Source organism: Takifugu rubripes, chromosome 3 (genome assembly GCF_901000725.2).
Source record: "Takifugu rubripes chromosome 3, fTakRub1.2, whole genome shotgun sequence".
Taxonomy (NCBI): Eukaryota; Metazoa; Chordata; class Actinopteri; order Tetraodontiformes; family Tetraodontidae; genus Takifugu; species Takifugu rubripes.
Genome location: NC_042287.1, coordinates 14990453 through 15013101, shown reverse-complemented (window position 1 = coordinate 15013101; position 22649 = coordinate 14990453). Strand labels below are relative to the sequence as shown.

General features: G+C 45.7%; 4 protein-coding genes across 14 annotated transcripts in view; 2 read left to right on the top strand and 2 right to left on the bottom strand.

Annotated features, from left to right (window-relative positions):
- Nucleotides 1-185: 185 nt before the first annotated feature.
- On the top strand, nt 186-3751 carry tnfrsf9a (tumor necrosis factor receptor superfamily, member 9a). Its single transcript, XM_029833666.1, has 6 exons — nt 186-508; nt 889-1008; nt 1595-1760; nt 1832-1920; nt 2000-2149; nt 2221-3751. The coding sequence occupies exons 1-6, from the start codon at nt 364-366 to the stop codon at nt 2334-2336; spliced, it is 786 nt and encodes a 261-aa protein (XP_029689526.1). The 5' UTR covers nt 186-363; the 3' UTR covers nt 2337-3751.
- ccdc187 (coiled-coil domain containing 187) lies at nt 3587-14651 on the bottom strand. 3 transcript variants are annotated; one of them, XM_029833665.1, is made up of 13 exons: nt 14425-14651; nt 14078-14220; nt 10368-10430; nt 10130-10268; nt 9971-10061; nt 7597-7675; nt 5958-7343; nt 5400-5503; nt 5257-5322; nt 5029-5169; nt 4836-4930; nt 4667-4761; nt 3587-4586 (listed from the first exon to the last, which is right to left on the bottom strand). In XM_029833665.1, exons 2-13 carry the CDS (start codon nt 14127-14129, stop codon nt 4447-4449), a joined length of 2451 nt encoding a protein of 816 aa, XP_029689525.1. In that variant the 5' UTR covers nt 14130-14220; nt 14425-14651; the 3' UTR covers nt 3587-4446. The 3 variants fall into 3 exon arrangements, with proteins under 3 accessions (XP_029689525.1, XP_011600987.1, XP_011600988.1); XM_011602685.2 differs by having other exon boundaries at nt 14078-14203; XM_011602686.2 differs by lacking the exon at nt 5958-7343 and having other exon boundaries at nt 14078-14203; nt 14425-14645.
- A 22-nt stretch (nt 14652-14673) lies between these two features.
- On the top strand, nt 14674-17893 carry uts2a (urotensin 2, alpha). 2 transcript variants are annotated; one of them, XM_029833083.1, is made up of 5 exons: nt 14674-14973; nt 16842-17023; nt 17265-17369; nt 17446-17489; nt 17570-17893. In XM_029833083.1, the coding sequence occupies exons 2-5, from the start codon at nt 16918-16920 to the stop codon at nt 17681-17683; spliced, it is 369 nt and encodes a 122-aa protein (XP_029688943.1). In that variant the 5' UTR covers nt 14674-14973; nt 16842-16917; the 3' UTR covers nt 17684-17893.
- Nucleotides 17894-21498: 3605 nt separating this feature from the next.
- The window catches only part of camta1a (calmodulin binding transcription activator 1a), a 222541-nt gene continuing 221390 nt past the window's right edge, over nt 21499-22649 (bottom strand). For all 8 annotated transcript variants that reach the window (XM_029834332.1, XM_029834326.1, XM_029834327.1 and 5 more), the window contains one exon: nt 21499-22360. In XM_029834332.1, coding sequence (XP_029690192.1) covers nt 22328-22360 — 33 coding nt within the window. In that variant the 3' untranslated portion in view covers nt 21499-22327. The remainder of the gene's footprint in view (nt 22361-22649) is intronic.

The following is a 22649-nucleotide window of genomic DNA, read 5'->3' as shown; positions in this document are numbered from 1 at the left end:
TCTTATGTTATGAGCCTCTCCTAAAAGCAAACATTCTAAAAGCTTCAATTCAACCTCAAAACGTAGGGTGTACTTTCTTCTTACCGCTCCTTTTTTATATTCAACCCATTCAAATGAGTGTGTGACGTTCACACCCCCCGCCCTCCCCTCAGTATGAAAGTGTGGCCTGTCAGTGATCTCACTTCAGAGAGCCCCACAGCTGAGCATGTTTAAATCTAATACTGCACAGTGACTTTAACTGGGGAAGAAATTGAATTCTGCCCATTTATTTATTGATCCCTACTACAGATCTGGACATTGAGTTCCTGGGATACCTTGGCTGCGACATCCTTTCAACAGGACGTTTGGAGAGCTGACAGGAGGATGGCTGTGACCTTGTGGATGATGCTTCTCTGTCTGCTCATGCACGGCTCTTTCTGCATTAACGAGCATATAGAACGCGGCTGCCTGAAATGGTCATTAGATAAAACCGACGAGAACAATGTTTGCTGTGATGTCTGCCGACCTGGTGAGTTGAAGCAACCGTTTTAACGCTATCTCAGTTTGACCTAATGGAGTTCATTTGTTAATTTTTTTTTAGCACTTGAGAAGTACCAAAATAGCACTGAACCTAAGGAAAAAGCCAGCCGATCTTTTAAATTTCATATTCATCTACTGTGGTTTATCAAAGCCAAATGTAGTTTCAGTGGTTTTTCAGTTAATAGTGTTTGAAACAGGATTGAGAGGAAGTTTAAAAATATCTGTCTTGGTGAATTATGTCTGAAATTTTACAAACATCTGTAGGCCAGAGCATTTGAAAGCTTTTATTCTAGCTCCCATGTGGAGCATACAAAAGTCTGTTTTCTAAATTTACTGTGTGAGATTGCAGCTCTTCCTGTGTGTTTGCAGGAAACCATCTGGTCAAACCCTGTGGCCCATCACCAGAAGAGCTTTGCACCCCCTGTAAGCCCAATAGATTTATGGTGCAGCCAAACAGCCTCAAATGTAGCCAGTGCACCCAGTGTGTAGGTATGTGTGTGGACATCCTTTTTGTTGTCTCTCTTCTAACATCCAAAATAGAAAACTGAAGGGGGGGTTCTTGTATTCAACATTTAAGGTCCCAATTTGACCTTTTCTGATCATGTGTGCCCTGGTGGAGCAAAAGTATCTTGACACAAGTGGGCTGGGCGACCCAGCCCAGGTCTGAGGATCGCTCCCCTCACTGTAGCGTTAGTTGTTACCTTTGTGATCAGTGAGAAGCTCCTGTTTTAAAGAACTAAACTCCACCATCCTGGATTTACAATGGTGACACTTCCAGTCAAAATCCAGGCGTCTCCAATGTTTGAGCCATAAAGGTGGCAGAGCATTTCTAGCCTGTTTTTAAATCCCTGAATGGTCCTCAAGAGAGCGAGAGCATCCTAAATGTGACTCCAACCTGCAGTTGTTGAGAGCCGAGGACCCAGCCTGTCACCGTGACACACTTTTACAAGTTAGATCTCAGCCTGAGTTTTAAGAAGAGTGGGAGATGAGAGGGAAACATGTACGAACCCTAACATTGGCTTTCATTCGCATGCAAGATATTGGATGCTTAAGTGGCATTACTCTTTATATTCAGGTGCGCAGATCCTTCTAGAAAAATGCACCCCGACAAGAGACACTGTGTGCGGATGTAAAGAAGGACTCATGTGTGGAGATGACCAGTGCAGCTTCTGCGTAACAGCCTGCGTCAACGGAACCTTCTACGACCAAATGCAGCAGAGGTGTAAACCCTGGAGCACCAGGTAAGAGTTCGGCTTCACAAAACCTGTCATTTCAGTGTGCGGGCTTCTCATAAGTCCTCCCTTCCTGGAAGGTGTCGCAATCCAGATCAGGTGATTGTCGCCAAGGGAGATGCTTTCAGTGACATCAAGTGTGAAGATGCCACAGCTTCAGCGGACTATGGTAGGATGTGATTCCATCTTCTCTCTCTGTTTCCGCTGAAAAGCAGCCAATCAAACCTGCCGTTTCTGCCACATCGCAGTCGATACTTTGGTCTGGGCCCTGCTGCCCGGCATGGTCATCCTCCTCCTCCTCCTCATCATCTTCAGTGTGACTTTAAAACTACAGCAGGAAAAGAAATTGGAAAAAACCAAGCTGGAGACGCCTGTGATCGGAACGCCTACAGATAATGGTGAGAGTGGGAATGCTGGGATTTCCAAACACATCAGACCTTTTTAAAATCTCCTGTTTCTTCCTCTCTAGACGACCACATGACCTTGATAGCAATCGAGTGCAGTTTCCACGAAGCCGAGCAGGAGCAAGGCAGCAGCTTGGAGTCCCTTGTGTCAGAAAACTCAACAAAGGAGCTTATTGAATGAGGGGGCGGTAAATGAGTCTGGATCAAACAAGTGGAATACCCCTCTGAGGTTTTACTCAGCTGGTGGTGATGAGGAGGGACTTCCTGATTCACACGAGCCACAAACTTTTTCAGGGAGCTCTGAAGCCCTGAATCTGCTTGGCTGATCCCGCAGCCGTCTTCTGCCCACTCCCACTTCATTGGACTTAAATGTGACTTGATTCTATGTTAGTGTGCTGCGGGGAGCGTTTCCAGTCACCTCACAGATATGGTGACAGCAAACAGGAAAAAGGGGAATTCTGTAAGAGAGGGAAAAACCCCCCAAGTGACTGTTTTATTCATTCTGTAAATAACGCAGCGAACACAGCTTGTGCTTTGTGAAACTAAAAGACTGTACAGTAGGTGTCGAGGCTGTAACTGTACCAGGCTTACATGAGTAGGCTCCAGTTTCACTTGCTGAGTGTTTCCACGTTCGTGCGCAGCTCCTGCCTCTTCTGTTTGAACGTGCACAAAAGGTGTCAATGATGCGTTTCGTCTGGGCCTGTAGCCGAGCCCACACACCTCCCCGAAGTGCTTAGTTTGATCTAACTGAAGGATAAACCAGGACACACAACCAGAAAGATGATAATTCTCTGATTAACTATAGATTTTTCTTTCTTTGTCTTTGTTTTTAATATAAAAACAACAGGAGAGGGGTGACAGCAGGACATAATGCTGCTTTTGACTGTACAGTATATTACCGAGAATTTGTGGCGGGCTTTCCACACATTGTATTATCAAAAATCCCAGTGCAGGAAACTCCCACAAAATTTGATTTAATGCTTCACTGTGGTTAGGGTATGCTAATGTTCTACTTAAGCCTTTACAGCTGAGCCTGTTGTGCAATAGTGTGGATGAAAAAAGAGAGGAACTCTGGAATTCTTTTGTTAGTCAATCAAAACAAGCCTGGGCATTCCCACCAAACCTGTCTGAGGATGAATGCTGCATGACAGACTGTAACTTTAAAAGGTCGAGCCGTCCGGAAACACCCATCCAGGAAGAGCGGCGCTCGTGTCATGCTTGTCTGTGGACAAGGAGAAAGTTCCCATTAAGGTTTATGTTCTTAGAAACTGATCACCAAGTTAAAATGTTTGAGAAAGTTCCAGGTTAGCTCTCACCCTCAGTACGGCTCCAGTGGGGTGAGCAGCTGAATTCAGCGTTTCCATTCATCCTCCTTCAACAGACTTGTTCATATATTCATAGTGATTCTTTTCATATGTCTACATATCAATGCAGTGTGTATAAACTCCTTTATTTGTTTCCCTTTCCATAACAACCACAATGAGACATTTAATGTACTAAAAATAAGAAAAGGAAAAACAGCAATGGCATCACAATCAGGTAGAGATACAAAAAGCAAGAGAACAATAAATACTTCTGTTTTTAAAAGTTGTAAAACGACCACAAGTGTGTCTGGACCGATGAAAAAGGGAAAAGTACATTAGATAATCCGGGTTAACGGCTTCATTTAGGAGGACTCGTTGAGGTGAATCTGAAATTCTGGTCAGAACAGCATCAACAAAGAGCGCTGATGAACAGAATCATCAAGTCATCTCATCCATGCTGGTCATTCTGGGATGTTGTTTGGAGGTGCTTGTACTGTATAGGTCCATCAGGAAACCTGATATATGAAAATATTCAACATACTTGGATGCAGCCACATATTTCTTCAGTTCTTAATGGACAGTTATCAAGTGATTGTCATTGTTAACGTCAGCGATGTGTCTCACACACGTCAGCTAAAAAAAAAACCCAAACAGGACGTATTAAAGTAGTTTATCGGTCATTTGGGCTCAGAAACTACCACACCCTTCCCGTTTTAGCTTTATTTGGGGAGGAAACGATACTACTTAGCTAACTATAAACAAAGGCTAAAAATGTAATCGAAAAAGTAATATTAAATTTAACACTGAAAAATACTCCAAAAAACTTAAAAATAATAAAGGCAGGAGTCCATGATGTTGACATAAGCAAGGAATATTTCAATTTCTTCTCTTGTCCGCTGGTCTAAAGTGCTAGTAGGGATGCTTCTGTGGATATAGTGTGTTTCATACATGAAGGAAGTATATTTACACTCCATTAGAACAAACAGATTACTGTTGTTTGCAGTTTTCCTTTTTCTCTTTGGGTTTCGAGCGCTCCGATTTATCTGCTTGCCGTTTTGTGGGAGCCACAAAAGTCGGCTCTGCTAGGAAGTCGTGTTGCTGCACGGGAAGCGTCTGACCGTCCAGCCCTGCATCAGAGGGAGAGACGACGTGAACGATCCATTGTTTAAAAGGCTGGATTCTGAGCTCCATTTCCTGTTTACAGTACCCGTCTGTCGGTCCCGGTCCCTCTCTGTGCTTAACCTCCTGGCCTGGAAGGTCGGGTCGAGCTCTTCGGCGATGTTTCTGATGTGCTGGCTCTGTCTGTGAAGGCAGCAGCTTTAAGTCAGCATTGGGAGTCGGTGGAAACTGTTAGATTGGTGTGTTCAGGCAGTTACAGTGTAGTGGAGGTGGGACTGGGAGGCTGGTTCTCCGGGGAGCAATCCTCAATGGGAGAAGGAAGACCCTCGGAGTCAAGTCTCTCCCGTTGGCCCTGCGGCGGTGGACATGAAATGTGAATAAGCATTACAAACACACAGATTGATGAGGAGAGGAGCTTTAACAACCGCTTCCATTAATCCCGCAGCACACCTGTCTGTCTCTGTCTCTGGCAGCCCGTCTGTCATGATGACTGATCATGGCTCTGTGCTCGCGCCACGATGACGGCCCCTCTAACTCACGAGATCTCCGCTTTGATTTCATTTCCTGCTTTTGCATAAAATGAGCTATTTCCTAAAGCACAATCCCGGAAGAGGTTATGCAACAGGTTGAAGTTGACAAAAGGACACAGTAGAGTGAGTTCAGTTTCTGCTGTCGCACCTCGTCCTGAGCCACTTGTGCTACTCTGAAGTCTCCCTCTGGGTAACAGGAAGGCGCAGAGGAATTCTGGCAACAGGAGACACCTTGGAAATCAAAGGTTCTTTTCCATGACTTGCAATATGTGAAAAACCAGCATCCTTTACCCTCCTCAGACGGTTTTCCTCGTCCTCTTGCATTTTACGAGCCAGTTCTTCATCCTGCAAGACCTGCTGCAGCTCCCCCAGGTCGAGCCTCGCTTCAGCGGAATCTGGTTATGGGTCAGAGTTCAAAAGGTCAAATCTTGTTTTGAAGCTTGTCAGAGATCCAAAATCCTCTCCAGCGAACCGCAGGACAAACGGTTATGATAATGAAATACAAGACGAGCAAAAGATGAACACAAACAAAAAAAGAATTTTGAATTAGTGATGAAATAGAGGCAAGAACGAGCTGAATTACACCAAACGACAGGGAAAAGCAGCAGGTGAAGTTTGTCTCATTAGATGAAGTGCGTGAGAATAATGATGGAAGGCAAGAATGAAAATGAACTGAGGATGTCTGAGGACAGCGGGATGGAGGAAAAGGAAAATGTTTCACTTCACCACGACCCCAAATGGATCCAGATTAGATGATTGAGGGAATGTGAGAGGAGCAGATGTAGGAAGAATCTAGCTTTGGAAGGTTCTCCTCTGCAGACTGGAGATGGCTGCAGCTCTGGATGTTACCTGCTGCCACGCGTCTTGACCTACGCCTGGTTGAAGCCCTGATGCTGGCTCTGCTGCTGCTGCTGCTGCTGCTGCTGCGGAGGCTTTGGCTGCGCTGTGGGGCTCTTTGGCCAGGCTGATCTCTCCTCCTCCATGTTTCCTCCTCCGAGTTCACCCTTTCTTCAACAGCGTTGCACCGATTCCTGCGCTCATCTGTTGTCCCGCTGACTCCAAAATCATTTTCATTCCAATCCCTCATGTGATCAGTTTTGGCTCCGTGGTCTCTCCACCTTCTGCTGCCTCCCTTTTCTCTGTTAGCAAGGGACGACTCTCTGCTGCTAATCTCATAAACCTCTCCTCCACGCTCCGCAATATTGTGGAGCCTTTCTTTGTCCTCTCTGTGATCTCTCCCACTGCTCTCTCGGTGTGACGATCGTCTCTTCTCCCCGACATCTCCATGGAAACTGTGCCGAGTGGCGGAAGCTCTCTGAAAGCTTCTCTGATGTGGTTGGGAGTCACTGCAGGAGCCCTCGCTCCCATGGAGCACCTGGCTGTCTCTGCTCCGAGGCCCGAGTATTTGCAGCGACGCCCCGTTGTTGCTGATCCTCACAGGCACGCCCCGCTCTCTGAGGACGTGACCCAGCATCGCCCAAACACCGTTGCCGCTTTGCACCTCTCTGGAATTACTTCTGGATTCATCCCGAAAGTGCACATGTTTGTCAGCGTTGTCCCTATAGCTCCATGTTCTTGCTAACTCTCTGTTGCTTTGTCTCCTCCTGTCATGAAGCCTGAGCGATTCGCTGCGACTGCATCGCCTTTCTCCCACTTCACCGAACCCAGAACCCTTATCTGAATCCCTCAACCCCTCACACTCCTCCCTTTGGAGCCTTGCCTGACGCCAAATCAGAGGCCTCTTCTTGTCTACTTCACCATTTTCATACTGGTTTTCCTCCCACACTTCCTTCTCCTCCTCCCAAACTTCCAGCTCATCAGGGACACTGCTGCGAGAGTTCCGACTCCTGAACTGTCTCTCTCTGTGTGGGTGATGTAAAGATCCCTGCCGTCTGAGGGGTGAGGCCTGAATTCTGTCGTTTGCTCTTTTGGACAAGGCAGAGTGTTCTGAGAAAACCGTGTCAGAATCTTCAGAATCCTCACTGGAATGCTCTCTGAATTTGCTTCTAAATTTCCTGAAGGAATCTGTGTGTCTTTCGTTTGACCATGAATTTGTGTTATTTGGAGGTGCTACAGCTCTGCAGGAGTCAGCTTTCGGCTCGGGGACACTTGAACGTCCGTACGAAGTAGAAGAGTGCCACCTAGTGGCCGACGTTGAACACTGCTCCTCTACTGGCTCAGGGCTGCAGAGTGTGTGTTGGGGTGGGGGAGGCAGCGGGGGAGTGGTCGCGCTGCCTTTAGTTACAACACAAATGCAAACACATAAGCAGGGAGGATGGGTGAGGTTGTTAGCAAAGTGCAACTGCACAAGTGCAATTAATAATGAGGCGAGTTTAAGACATTTAAAACATTAAAGTCATGTCACATGCATAAAATGGCACTGTGGTAGTGATGCAGCATGCAGCATGCTGCAGTGTAACAACATAAGGTGAATGTTAAACATAAATACAGCCACACAGCAGCATTATATGAAATGTAGGGTCTCTACCTTCGCTTGGGTTATCCTGCCCCCTGCTGGCCCTCCTCCGGCACTGCGTCTCCTCGTCGTGGATGCGTTTTGCCATTTCCTGTGGAAAAAGAAAGCAGAAGCTTCGATTTCAAAGTGCAGAGAAGCAGTGTGTTCTGTTTAATAAAAACAAAAGGTTTTTTCAATCACTTGAAATCTAAACTGCATTATGTAGGAAAAATGTAACATCCATTTATTAAAATTAAACAACATCTAATAATAAAGCTGGAGAATTGAATGAAAAGGATGTGGGATGTGGGAAGACATCCCCCCCACTGTCTGCACATTCAAGTCATACTGTACAATATTACTGGAAAACATGACTTTAGCAGGACACCAGCAGGGGGCAGCATAACACCAATCCTGCACACAGGAGAACTTGGCACGTTTCACTGTTCTGTAACGTTTGCCATCATTATTCTCTGTCAAACCTCACGTCCCATAAAGCCTCAGCTCTGATTTGATTAGCGAAATTCAAAATAACCACATGTGTAACAAAGAACAAATCGGCTGGATTACAGAGCGCACGCCACGGAGAGCGAGCTGGAGCAGATGTGTGGCCATATAGGGTGACTTGGTGTCACAGAGGTGATCCAACACTGTGGTGGAAACTCTGAGGCTGAATAAGGGACAAGAGGCCAACTGTGAAAGTAAGAGGACAACAGGGCTGTTTTATGTGAACCAACACCTTGTAACCAGAGGTGAACAACTCCTAACAAGGTTCTCTGGACTGCTTTTATTGGCGAGGCTACGACTAAAAAATGTGTCACCAGAGATTTCTGGCTCTGTTGTTTTTTTGTGCTACATAAATCACAACTTAAAGCTTCATCAAGCGTGTGCGTGTCAGCCACTTTGCCAACATCAGCAGACAATTAGCAACTTTCCGAGACGGGTTAGGCGTGGAGATCCACAGGGATCTGGCATTTTAAATCTGCTCAGGCACGCGCCTTCTGTTGCTTAATTAAAGACACAAACTACAGGCAGTAAATATTTCATCAATGCCACTGATGAGGCAGCTATTAGTGCAGATAAACCAGGAGACTGTAAACTCATCACAACACTAAGAGACGATATCTGCAGCATAACAGCGTGAGTTAAGACCCCCCACCCCCCTACAATGATGAATGAACCACACAGCTTCTGTGAACCCAGGTCCTCCAAACAGGGAGCTGGAGAAGGTTTGTCCAACACAACCGGCTCTAAAATGGGAACAGCTGAGCGAAGGAAAATATTATTCAGCAGCAGCAGCTGTGTGACGCAGCCGGCTGTGCTCTGCCAGCTGGAGAGTTTGGGTCTTTTTACAGTTCTTTGGTTTCTACTGGTGGATAAAGCAGTTATAATTTTACAGTGGAAGCATGCGGGGCGAGTCAGGGGGCTGTAAAAAGGCAGAGGCAGAGACACAAAGGCCTTGAGAGGCGGCTGCTCTTAACTCTGAAACAACTGATTGATGGGAACCATCTGCTTGTCCCATGTGATCAGGCTGCTGCTGAGTCAGGAAAATGGGAAGCAAACATGTCATGACAGCCATCATATCAATAGCTGGATATTAATGCTTTACTTCTGCTCAGAATCAGACGAGAACTGAACAAGAGCTGTGTGTTGTGCAGCACGGGAGTGTATCTGTCCAACCAAATCAGCATTTTCATGTGTTCACAGCCACGTTTGCCTGCAGACGCAGTGTTTCGAAATGAGCAGGACTGGAGCTCAAACCTTCATGCGCAGCTCTGACACAGCCTGACGTTTACGCTAATATTACTATATTCCTACTCAATACTGGCCTTTTATTATAACATCATTTTTACGTTTCAATCTTCAATTGAAGTTTCCTCAAGTGGTGGTTTTATCTGTTCCTCTGTTCAACAGATGACACTCACAGGCAGCCCAGAGGTCCAGAGCAGCTCTTGCCTGCAACCACCATTCATTATGGTCTCAGTTAGTCCTGAGAGAGGGTGAAAGCAGCCCAGGCTGCTGGTAACAGCCAGCTAATGAATTGATGCACAGGCTCATCTTGAGAGCACGTATCTGCGACTGCCTGTGATAAATGTGCTGACCTCAAAGAGGATAAAACTGCTGCCAGTGGGGCAAAGGCCAATTATGTTGGCAACGAGCTGTAGTTACTGTAGCCTGAGCTCACCGAGCCACGTTCAACATGCAGCCTTTTGTGCTTCATGTACCCTCCTGCACCTCCTGCTGGGTCTGTGAGAGCATTCAAGATGGTTTTAAGGACTTTAGGGCTTCAATAAGCAACAAGTATCAGCCTTTTCTTGTGAGATCTGTCTATTCCCTGCGATGAAATCATTTCCTGCCTGGACCATAACAAATGAATGCACACTTGACTAAATGGGTTTGCGCTCACCTCATCATCCTGCTCCCTCCTCTGGGCCTCCTCAGCACAGCGCAGGATCTCCTCCTGGATCAAACGAGCGTACTCGAAGTCTCGCTCCTCTCTGCAGAGAAGATTATTGACTCAGTAAAGGTAAAGACTGGAAATGTGCTCATGGAGGGTTCCACTTACAGCTGTTTGGAGACCTGCCTGTGGAGGGCGCTCTGCTGAGCCCACTGTTCCTCCTCCTCATCCTGCAGCTTCTTGGCTACACGGATGTCGTTCTGCACAAGCTGGTTCTTCTGGATATTGGTGGAGTAGTATTGCTCAACTACAGGTGAGAGAAAGGTAAAGTCAGCAGATTATTCGTAGTCTACAGGAACTTTTTAACTCAGAGGAGTGCAGCGAGAGAGCCGGACGCTGTACTTACTCTCCTGTTCCTGCAGGTTGTGCGCCAGCGCTCCGTCCTCCAGCACAGAGAAACACTGGCACACTGAAACAGAGCACAGCAGCACAGCAGCACCTCAGCATCAGAAACAACAGTGTGCAGAAGTGAGCAGCTCCTTCATCACGTCTGCACCTGCGGCAAAAAAATCAACCCCGCGTACGACGAAGCGCACGGAACGACGCACAAACTCGGACTGGCACCGCTTGAGTTAAGGCAGGTTGTTTAAGGTGTTAAAGTGCATTAAATAATATATGCACACGTGCTCGGAAATGAAGCCTGTTAATAAACAAGTCTTGACATGTCTGCTTATTCTTTGTCTGCTCTCTAAACTTTGAACAAAGCTCAACACTTACCACGTCTCTTGCTACCATATAAGTACACTGGTTAGCGTATGCAGTATAAGTGTAGACAAAAAAATCTGTGAGTCTGGTGTAAACCCAGGGGCTTTAGCTCAGAGCTCCCTGTCCACCAGCTGTGCCTGGCTCCCCGTGTGATTCTATAGGCAGGCCCAAAAGGTATCAGTGTCATATCGTTAACACTGTCTGGCCTCACTGTCGCTAACGTTGACAAAAAAATAAATCCGGACACATGGATTTGTCAGCACAGTGAAAGGAAGTGAAACAAAGGGACAGTCATCACTTCGCTGTTCTCTTCTGACCCTCAGAACACGACTCAAGAATCCACCAGTGAGGTTAAGACATTGATTTAAACTGATACTGCAGAGGGGTTCAGGGGGAGAAAACATGAGCCGCCACCCCCACCTGCACTGCAGAACCCCCCCCCCTCAATGTTCTGGGGCTTCCTCTCATGAGACTCAGTCAACAAGACTAACGTCGATATGAAAACCATCTTCCAGAGCTGAAGGGCTCAGGTCTGTGCATGTCCAGGATTAGGCTCCAGACTCTGTGGTACCCCAGAGACCCCCGACTTTAAGGAACCAGCTAGACTTTGAGTCTGGATTCGGCTGAGAGCAGACAGACATGGCCCCAGCTTGACCCCTGAGGCGGGGCCAATTAAAAACACCTGTCCTCCCGCTGATCCCTCGCTGATCTGACTGGACCGCGGATGTAGACACGTTTACATGTGCGCGCGCGCACACACACACACACACACACACACACACACACACACACACACACACACACACACACACACACACACACACACACACACACACACACACACACACACACACACACGATTGTAGAAACAACAGGCTAAATCCTAAAATAGGATTTTTACAGTCTGCATGCAAACATGGCCGAATCAGCCCGACCTAAACACCCCCGATCCACTGTACGTGCGACGCGTGCTCCCTGCAGGTCTCAGGTCAGCTGGGATGTCTGCGACCGCGCGTCTGGCAGGAAAAACTCATCCCCTCGCAGTGAGAATATATTTTCCCCAGCCTGAACCAGCTCCAAACTGTTCTCACGATGTAACGTGCAGAGTTGGCAGATGGTGCTAATCCATCAAAAGTGTCCATTTACGCCATAATAAAAAAAACTCTGCGCCAGGCTTTAACCCCCACGCCACAGCACAGATTTGGTACCTTTTCCACCTGTTGTGGAGCTTAAGGGACTATCCTCTAACAGGATATCCGAGCGACCCGCATGTGTCCAGTCTGTCAGCGTGGAAGGATTAAGACAAAGATTCTGTTAAAATCTGATAAGACAAATTGACAGCTCTTACTCTTAAATCCAACTCAGACAGGAAGAGCAGAAGACGTAAGGAGGAGGAAAATGACTGGCTGCGCGGGTGTGTCCACATTGTGGACTAACTTGTTTTTCCCAAACGCTTTAAGACAGTCGCGTTACCTTTCCAAGGGAGGGAACGAGCAGATGGTGTTATGACTGCGAAGCGAGTTTTGAGGGGCAGGAAGAGCGGGTTTTCACAAACCTTGCAGCGTGAGCATCTTAATAAGAGAATGAAAGGATCCTTTTAAGCTGCGTCCTCCTCCTAAGAGGATAGCAGGTTAAAAATCCAGCAGAGAACAGAAACGAGATGTGGCAGGAGGATAGACGGTGCAAATTAAAGAGAACTAACTCAGGAAATGAGCAGCCGTACCAAGGAGACGCTATCATTCGGAGTTTCCATGCTAAGTGTGTGTTACAGCGAGCAAATGACAACTTTTATGGTGTTTTTCTGCAAAACAAAGCAGCTGGAACGCCTCCACTACCACCGGGGACCTGCCTGTTAATCATCCAACCCAAAATATGCTGAATATCTCAGGCATCCCTCACGATCGAACACTCACGGAGAGGCTCCTCGTGCACCACCAAACACGCTAACGGGCGGTATAAGGTGGCCGCCCAGCAGGGCATCTGGAGAAAGAAAAAATAAAATGAACGGGGTTCTATTTTCAGCGGCAGTCCCACACAGGCCACCCACACGCCTTCTCCGTCTCCCCAGATCCGTTCCTGTGTCCGTCTGTCTGTCTCGCTCGCTCTCTGTGCCGTGTTATGAGCCTCATCAACTGCAGCAGAAGCCAGTTGTCATGGAGAACAATGAGAGGTGAGGGGCAATGGGACTCTGGGTCAGTTGGTGAGAGCGAAATTAGGAATGGGGCCAGGAGGTGGGGGAATTCCTCTGGGAGCCGCATTCCCTTCGCACATCAGGCTAAATCGGGAGCAGCCAGGGGAAGGACGAAACAGGAACCGATAAGGAGGCAGCGAAAACAAAGAGAGCTTCTTGACCGAAACTCTCAGTTGAGGAGGAACGCGAAGCAGAAGCGAGACGCGCTGATCTGCAGCCCTGAAGGAAACTGAAACATAAACACGAGTGATGGGATGTTAAGTAAACAGCCTCGGAGCCAGAGGGACACGGCCGCAGTTTGGCCGATCCGTCCAGTGAAAGTAGACAATGAGCAGGAAAAAAAAAAAACAACACTGATTTACTTTCCGCTTTTGTCCAGATGAGCAGTTTATCGCTGCAGCCGCTGCCTTTGTTTGGGCACCGGCTGATGCTCGATAAAGCATGAAAATGCCAAGCGGCACACTGTGCCCTTTGTGCACGGAAAACAAGAGAGGAGTCCTGAATTATCTCACTTGATAAAACAGAGCAGGCCCGTTTCCACCCCTCTCATTAGCGTGGACATGCCAAACACAAAGATGCCCTCAGACATTCCACACTTCTTTTAATACACACGTTAGCAGGTGTTAGCAAGTGCTCATGGGAGAAAAATGCACGGCTGAAAGACCAAAAACCACCAGCCTGTTAAAGGTTGCAGCTCTGCATCTGCAGGACGGTCTAAAGGACTCTGACGTTCATTCCTGCTTTATTCTTTTTCAAGATACTATTTAAAAATGCAAGAATGTTTAAACCAAAACAAGAGCCGTGTGTCGTCTCCCATGGTTTTATCAGCCATCACATTCCTCTCTCTTATCTGACCTGGCACGCTCAGAACTGCCCCTCCAACATCTCTAGCCTGCAAACATCTGAACCTCCCTCTTCTGTCCAAAGTCAAAATAAACTGAAAGACACCTTCTATCAAGTTCATCCGCACAGACACAAGAGATCAGGAGGCTCGTCTGGTGCCCTCAGACATCCAAAAGACAAAGAGGACGCTGGGATGTTTCCTGGTAGCTCGTCCTTTCTGGACGACTGACCTTTCTTCCTGACTCCCAGTGGTTAAAATGGCACACTTCTCATCACCTGGTGGTTCTGCTCTTGCACAAAGTGAGATGTTTGCTCACCTTCTTGGACGCGTGGAAGGTTGGTCTGGTCGACTTCCAGCTCCGCCATCATCACTGACCCAGTCCTGGCATGACCATATGGGTGACCCTGGCACGGATAAAGGATAAAGGTGGTCCTACAGAAACCTAAGGGAAACAAACTGCTTTAAAAGCAACAGAAAAGTCACCTTGTTGGGTTAAACAGAACTAGGGTTTATTCGGTGGAAAGAGTGCAGCACTTAAAGCCATCGACAATGGAAACAATGACAACAAAGTTAGCATGAACGAGACGCTACCCATTCAACTGCACTTGTGGAGAATAAACAGCAGGAAGCCCTTAAACAGGCCAAAGGACACCTGTTTAGTACCTGTTGTGTTCGTACACGCAGCGTCAACAAGTAGCCGGAAGCCGCAACATGACAGCCGAGGACAAACTTCTGTTTTGTCTGCACAAATGTAGCAGAATGGCACGGCCACCCTTCACCGTCCCGGTCGCCACTGTGTGTGGTTTCTTCTTTAAGTGGAAGCGACGCTTTCTGGTGTCTTCTGTGAAACAAAGCGCTCCGTGATGGGAAGCCAGGACGGACAAACTTCGCCCCGTTTCTGCTGCTCCTCCGCGGCTCCTGTTCGCTGTGTGGGCGGTGAACACCTGATGCGTTCACGGACTCCCAGAATTCCGGACTTTTTTCCCTCTTCCAAGTTTTATTGGAACTCATATAAATCGCGTTTGGTACCAGAGTCCCTTTTTCTTTTTACCAATACATAGATTAGTAAAACGAAAGAGGGACTATTTCAATAATGGGAATGTAACTGAGAGTATATTAAACAGTTGGTAAATGGTAGTATTAGTATTTCACACCGTCATGAACGCAGCATCTAATCAGCGCATTCAATATCGGTCACACTGCAGCTAAAACGTGGGCAGCTACATCTTACATGATTTGTGTAAAATATTTCATTTATTTAAGTTGTATTGAACATGCTTTGTTCTTACTTTAATTTAGCTATTTATCTGTTAATTATGCATGCACTGATTTACGGAAAAGATCAGGTTTAAAATTGGTAGAAACTATACCAATCCTTTACCTACAAATTCTGTTTATACTTTCAAAGTAAACGTGACATAGGCTATAATGCAGGAGGTTTAACCCTTCCCTTCTACCGCTCTAGCATGTAGGCTTACGTGTATCTAAAATTTGAGGGACAGGTTGTAGGTCTTGGGCATCTTATAACGTGCTTAAATAATGATACTTTTCATTTTGTAATTTAATTAGCTCAGTTTAATTACCCTAGAGTTCGAACTTAACTGTCCCACTGAGAATGACATTGCTTAGCAAGTAACCCATCCTGTTTTAAAGCAAATTGTAAGGAATTCCAGTGCGTTTCGGCGCTTAGTTTTCAAAAATCTTGTGGCAATCTTTTAAAAAGTTTAAGAGATTCTAATTTCGAGTTAGTGAATAAAGCAAAACCCAAAATATCAATATAATACAAAAGTTATAATTTAGTTCTTTCAGAGAAACAATTAGGAATTTAAAGCTACTGTAGAATGGCGCACATTTTGAGACACAATGTCACCCTCTGCCGGGAGATTACTGGAACTGCATGTAGGAGGTTAAACCCTCTCAGATCAAATTAAATGTGCTCAACTGTGATACAACTTTGTATGAAATGTACCTAAAACTGACACCTGAAATAAAAATATTCTGAAAGTCCTAAAATAATTTTATTTGGCAAAATGATCTAAATGCCTGTCCTATGTAAGCCTCCATTATATATAATGTTATTCATTTCTTTAATGTTTGCATTTCCCACTTTTCTCCCAGAATTCATTGATATTTTGCTTGATATTTTGAGTCAGTGTTCTTATTAATCTATCAATCTTAATTTAAAATCTAATACAATCACAAATATATAAACCAGGTCACTGGACAGTAGCACATCAAGAAAAAGGGTGTAGTTGATAAATTGGAAGGAAGGACTCTGACTAATAGACTATAAATCTCTCTTTGATGTGGAGGAAAATAGTTATTAGAGTGTCTGGCCTTCTGGCTAGAAAATTAAATGTCAGTGTCACTTTGTGGACCCTCATTATCAGAGGTACAATGCTGACATCACATTTGTAATAAATGACATACACAGATGTAAAATATGACTTTGTAGAAGGGACACTGTCCCCGTCTTCTGTAGTAGCTCAACTAATAATGCTGTTTAAAAATCACTATTGGCGCTGCATGTAACAATAAACCTTTTATTGCATGACTAACACGCTGTAGCTGAACAAGTCCTCTAAATAATGTGCATGAACCAATTTGATTTAGTGACCCATGAAAAAAAATCTCTGCTCTCCCAAATTGAGTTAAAATGTCAAATGGCTTGCTGGTGGTGAGGGCTCCACTCAAGCCCTGTTCAGGCAATTACACACTTTTATTGGAGTTCTCACCACTTTGCATGCGGCTCGGGCTGTGGGATGAGTCCAGTACTTTAATGGTCTGGCAGCATAAAATATTGCCCACATTTGACTGGCCGGTCTCTCCACCTGCTCCCATTTGTGATGTTGCAGAACGACACCTGGAACTCGTTTTAGTCAAGTCAGTTAAAGAGTCAATCAAGCTGTAGAGACAGCAAAGCCTGACTGTGGCCTTGGAGGGGGGCCCAGACCCTCGTCTTTTTACTGGGCCAATAATTCACCTGTGTCTGTTGATCTATGACAGTCATAAAGGAGCCGTGTGTGTGTGTGTGTGTGTGTGGGTGCTGGACAAATAAAACCTGGTTTGGACCCACGCAGTCTGTACAAGATTTCTCTCCTCTTGAGGGGCTCCTGCCGGACTCGGAGCCACTTCCACCAACAGCAGCTGACAGGGATGATGTGCTACCGTCTCCTCTCCTGGGCCTTCCTGCTCCTGGCCTCTGGCCCCCTGCTGGCCCACCCCATCACCGATGCTGCTGAGATGCCTTATGCAGGACCTGGTGAGTGGATTATAATATCATCCTTTCATCTAATACTTCCCCTACATCATTACTCAACCTGCTGGCAGTTTTTTTTTAGATGCACAACTTAACTTTTAAAATGAATGACAACCATGTTTGGTTCTGTGCTCCAATAAGCAGACCCCAAAGATACATTATGGGCGACTTCTAAGCCACAGCATTCGTGCTAAATAATGCAGATGAAAGGTGTGTCTGACATTTGTGTATTTCTGTCCCTCAGCATCACTGGAGGACAGAGGGTCTCTGGATGACATGGAGCAAATGTTCCCTCTGCAGGATGATTACAGATATTCCACCTTCTTATCAGGAGAAACCAGCAGAGATGGTAAGAAAACACTCATGTAAACATCACGAGCTGGCACGAGTGGCATCAAATATGGAATCCTTTCATTTGCTGTCAGGCGCAAGAACATCTGGGCTGCTTCCTAGGGGCGTGAAAAAAGAGGTACGTTCCTCCTGATCCACAAACCTGCAGAATAAGCCAGCAAAGAGAGTGCAAATTAGCGGTATTTTACTGTCTCTCAGGTCCTTCTGGAGAAACAGCATCTCCTTGATCCTTTTAGCCAGGCACTGGGCATCCGGAAGCAGCTCAGGAAGAGAACCGGCAATAACGAGTGTTTCTGGAAGTACTGTGTCTAAGAATCAGACCTGCGCAGGAGTCAAAACCATATATTGCACTCATATAAGCAGAATCCGTGCACACCTGCTCACCAACGTACATGCATGTGCTGCATATGTGCACGTGTGGGTGCAGGTAATGACTGCTTGGGGGAACTCCTTCTTCTCCAGCACTGAATGTAAAATACAAATAAAAGTGTGTTAAATTTAAAACTGGTGAGGTTCTTTTCTAAAGCTGAACTCTCTCAAAGGAGGAAACAAGAAGGCCATTTCCGTTTTTCTTCATTTTTCCCTTTTTTATTATTTTACAGCAGAAAGAATATAAAGCATTCAGAAAACATCTTCCATATTTTAAGGGCAATTCAAAATGTTTTGCATGGCTTCAGCAGCTGAAATCTTTTTTTTTTTTTAAACATATCCATTGAATCAGTGACGCTTGTACATGCACAATTACAAAAATGAGACTTACAAACCAGAGAAGGGGAAAAGAAGGAGGAATGCGAAGCACATTAGGAGAACTGAGAGGAGATGGAACCTTTAAGGTCAGGGGTCAGAAGCGGAGAAAAACTGGGTCACATAACAGGGAAAGACAGAGAGAAAGACAGCTATAGAGGAGAGGAAAATAGATCTAACACTAGTTCACATGCAAAGTGTCCAGGACCCGTAACTTTCTATCAAAGCAGGGCCTTTTTTTCTTCTCGCCTCGGAATTGATGAAAACGTGCAGTTCGGTAAAGGGTGCCATATAATTGCTGTCCTTAAACTACTGAGTGCTTGTCTTGCAGTACTTGCATTTGCATAAGAGTAAGTCATCTACATGTGTCCAATCTTTTTAAACTCCGCTAGATCTATAGGACTCCACAAAATAGATCTTTATTGCTCTGTGTCCACGTGTGGATTATGTCGTAAAACACTTTCTGGTGCGTTGGCATGACGCGCCTGCCTCTCTCTAGTTTGGTGGTTAGAGGAGGAAAGGCAGGTTCTCAGGTCAATCGGAACCCTTTTAGAAACTAGTAACACTGTCTGCTGTCAGCTAACCTGTCATCTCGCTCATAAATGGCAGTAAAAACAAGATTTGCAGGTGAACTTTTCATAGAATTCCACTCTGAATCGTAAAATCTCTGCTCTGCCGCTTGGATAAATGAAAGGCCTCAAGAACCGGCCAGAGTTACGCAATGATTCAACAGGCTCCCGACACAGAAAGTCCAATCACTTCTCTTCACGGACTCCAGATAACAGGGATTCCTTCCACCACCGTCCAACCTTTCAGCGGAGGAACAGATTTCATTTTAAAGACTCAGGTGTCGCGGTGGAACCCGTCTGCCCCAGATTCTTTACCAGAGTGTGTCCGGCTCTGTTTCCTCCTCCCCGTTTTGGCACCCTGAGTAAAATACAGAAGGGAGGTGAACCAGTCCCTCAGCCTGTAGGAGAGCGATGATGCCTTCGCCGCTCAGCGTACAAATGAAACGGACACTCTTGACATGTCTGCATGTGTGCTGTGCTGCGTCTTGTGCATGTGTTCGTACCTACTTATGCCACCTACGTAAAACCCGCTGTACAGTCGCAATGGCCTCCCACTGTGTCCATTTGTCCTGTCTGACTTCGGGATACACTGAAGGAATCTAAATAATGATAATAATATCATAAAAATCTTAAGGAAAGGTCTAAAAAGTTACAGCTGGTCTTAAAAAAAACAATCTTGTCGTCAGGCTTTGCCATGAAAACACCAGTAGCTACTGAGCACCGCCTCGCTGTGAAGGTTTCCCGTCTGCTGGGCCGTCACGTCCCCACGTACACATCAAACCAGCCTGCATCCATTTACACAACAGAAACTCTTTTAACTATCCGACTACGGATTCTAGGAAAATAAGCATGCTTTAGGTGCAGTTCTGTCACCCGGTTAACTATTATACCCATGCAAGCGTAATAAATCCTTCTCCTTGTTGCCACGGCGCTGCATCAGACTTGAGGATGAATGCAAGGCAACAAACCCCAGTAGTGGCAGTTCTACACAGGATCCTAAAAAGCTCCCAGAAGAGAAGACAAACGAAGGCAGAAACCCAGAAACAAAGCGAAGAGTGGCGGGAGGTCTGGTGCGAACTGGGGCGGTGGCGTCTCCGAGTGCAGTGGGACGCGCACGACCACGGGGAGGCCCCGCGTGTTCCCACAGAGGATGCGCACGATCGGGATGGAGAGGCACTTTCTGCATTACACCCGGGAACATAAAGTTTGTGCGCCAGCTATGAGAGATCACCAACGACCAGAACAATCATGAGAAGAATTCCACAAAGGTTTTAAGCGCCGCTCGGCTACGTGAGCGACACTTTCTGGCGTGTTAGCGGTATGAAGAGGCAGCCAACAGGCAAACGTGTGTGTTCTCGTCACTGTTACAACCGTAAACACTGTAAATGACCTGCTGTGTAAGACGCACGGCCTGTCGGTGTTAATGGCATCTGTGCACGGTTCCAATTGCCCATCACATCAAGTTTAGTTCCGTTTCAGCACCTTTGAATGATTTCAGCTGCTTTCCTGAACAAATCCAGTGACATTGCGACCGTTCTTGTGGCTCCGCAGAGCTTCATCTACGGGTTTGTTTTCATTCCATTAAAAGGGAGTTTCCCCCCCGAGGAGAATCCATCAGGAAGGAACCTACTGCCACATAAAGAAACAGGAAGTGATGAAGGCCTCTTCTCACTCCTCTAACATCAACCCAACAACTACAAATCAAAATGCTGGAGTCACGTGTGAAACAGTGGAGACATGAGAGACTTAATGCTTCCTGCATGAATATGACCCCCCCAGCGAACTGTGTACCGGTCAGTTTTGGCGATCGTGTGTTCGACAGCGCTAGCGTGGTGTCCTGTACTGTATGATTATCTGTTCTGCAAAAGAAACAACAAAAATCCAACATAAACCTCTTCTTTAGCTTTTATAGTAGCATTCACGAACCTTGGCACCATTGGCAAAATAATTCTTGGTAGCCCAAAACAGAAAGCAAATTGAATCGCTTGTTTTAAGATCATTTTGCAGACTTAACTCTAAATACATTTTTAAACTGCAATAGTATCATGCTTTAGCAAAATGTTCTTCTCAAGAACAGTTTAAATAAAATACTCTACTAGTGAAATATTTCCATTTTACAGAGCATAGCCACTACTGCTTTTGTTGTCTCCCCCCCCCCCCCCCCCCCCCCCCCGTTGTTCATACTTTTCATGCACATAGCTGATTTTTATCCCAGATATTTACACTATTTACAAATACAACCATTCTTCTTAGGCATTCAAACAAAACTATACAAATATTCTGTTTTTGTCTCATACTTGTTTTGACCCATTTTTAATGAATAAAATAATATATTTCTAAAATACAATCCCCTTTGGGTAAATGTTTTTTTCCCCCTACGTACTTTCAGCCTGCTATATATACACAAATCGCTCAATTGTCAAAAATATGGATTTGTCAAACCCCTATTTTGGGACAAGCTTAGGGACCCCTCAAAGAATCTCTAAGACGTCAAGGCAATGTATGTGATCTTCCCCTCAAGAGCCGCCAGAGGCTCCCAAGTTGGTTTAAAAACAACAGCAGAAGTCTGCATGAGCAGAAATGTTAAAACATAACAGAGGCCACTTCCTTTGTTCTCTTGTTGGGTTTCAAAGGGTCAATGGCGTAAAAGATCAAAGCCAAAGGAACGGCGCTGGCCTAGCTTTGTAGCAGAGACGATGGGATGTGTGGGGAGAAGATGGCAAACAGAAGACCAGAGGACAGGCTGAAAGACTGGACCATACGCACACGAGCAAAGACTTTTCCTGTTCAGAAGTCATGCATTTTTTTTTTTCCTGGTAGGTTTTTAACAACATAGTCTGAAGCTACACCAACACGTCGGGCGTGATGGAACAAATGCAACTGACAGCATGGGGCAAATTCAAGTAATAAAGTGACAATATTCAGCACAAACCATAATAAATTAATGGCAAAGATGAAATACTTTATCATCACATGTTTCTGCAGCGATAAATCCCCAACTACATTCATGTGTAGCTCCGCCCACATGCAGACTGTGGGTCAGGAGGGAACGTTGAGCTAAGCTGGTTTATCACCTGTAGCAGTTGGCATGTGATTGACCAATTTATTTGGCATTTTAAAGGAAAAAAAAGCAATGAACTGATTGGTCACTTGAGAAAATATGAAGAGGAATTAGAGCCCAGAGCGGTTCTGCGTGGTTCTGCTGTCCTCCGAGAGCTCCGTTTCCGGCTCTCTGGGTCCGCTGACGCGGCAGATCTCCTCAGATGTCCCCGCCGTTCGCTGCCTTCACCGTTTAAAAATCTCTTCATATCCGAAAAACGACAAAGCAATCCATGAAAAAGTGCAAAGAATGCTGCGAAGCCAATGTTCTGCCCCCCCCCCACCCCGACCTTCGTCGTTGTCCCGTAGTTATCGTCACTCTCTGACCCAATTCAAGTCAGTGGAAAGAATAGATATGTGAAAAATGCTGTTGTACATTTAGTAATAGTCGAACCAGTAACACTGCAGAAATAGTAATATTTGCAGTTCTTATGTTTTTTGTTGTGTTTTTTTTTTCGTTTCTCTTGTAAAATGTCTCAGGTTCTAACAGAAAAATCAGTCAGGAGAGTGATATCACATCGTGAGGGGGCTCTTCTCAGGGGTCTCATGTTCCCTGGCCCTTTTCAATTCTTTCACCCTGGAACACACAGACAAAACAGACATTTAATAACAGGCTCACAGCAGAGAACCCAAATCCGAAGAGCCCAGATGATCAGGAGGCAGAGCTGTGAAAGGAAATGCTGGTTTATCTAATGTGATATTAGAACTTTAGGTATGTTAAGGAATAAAATCATCGTCATGGTTTCACACGGCATCCAAACAGCAGATGTTCGGATTAGATTAAGTAAGTGAAGAAAGCTAAACGGAATCAAATGGAAATCACATTACCCAGCTGAAAATATGGACACGGAAAACCCAATAACTTA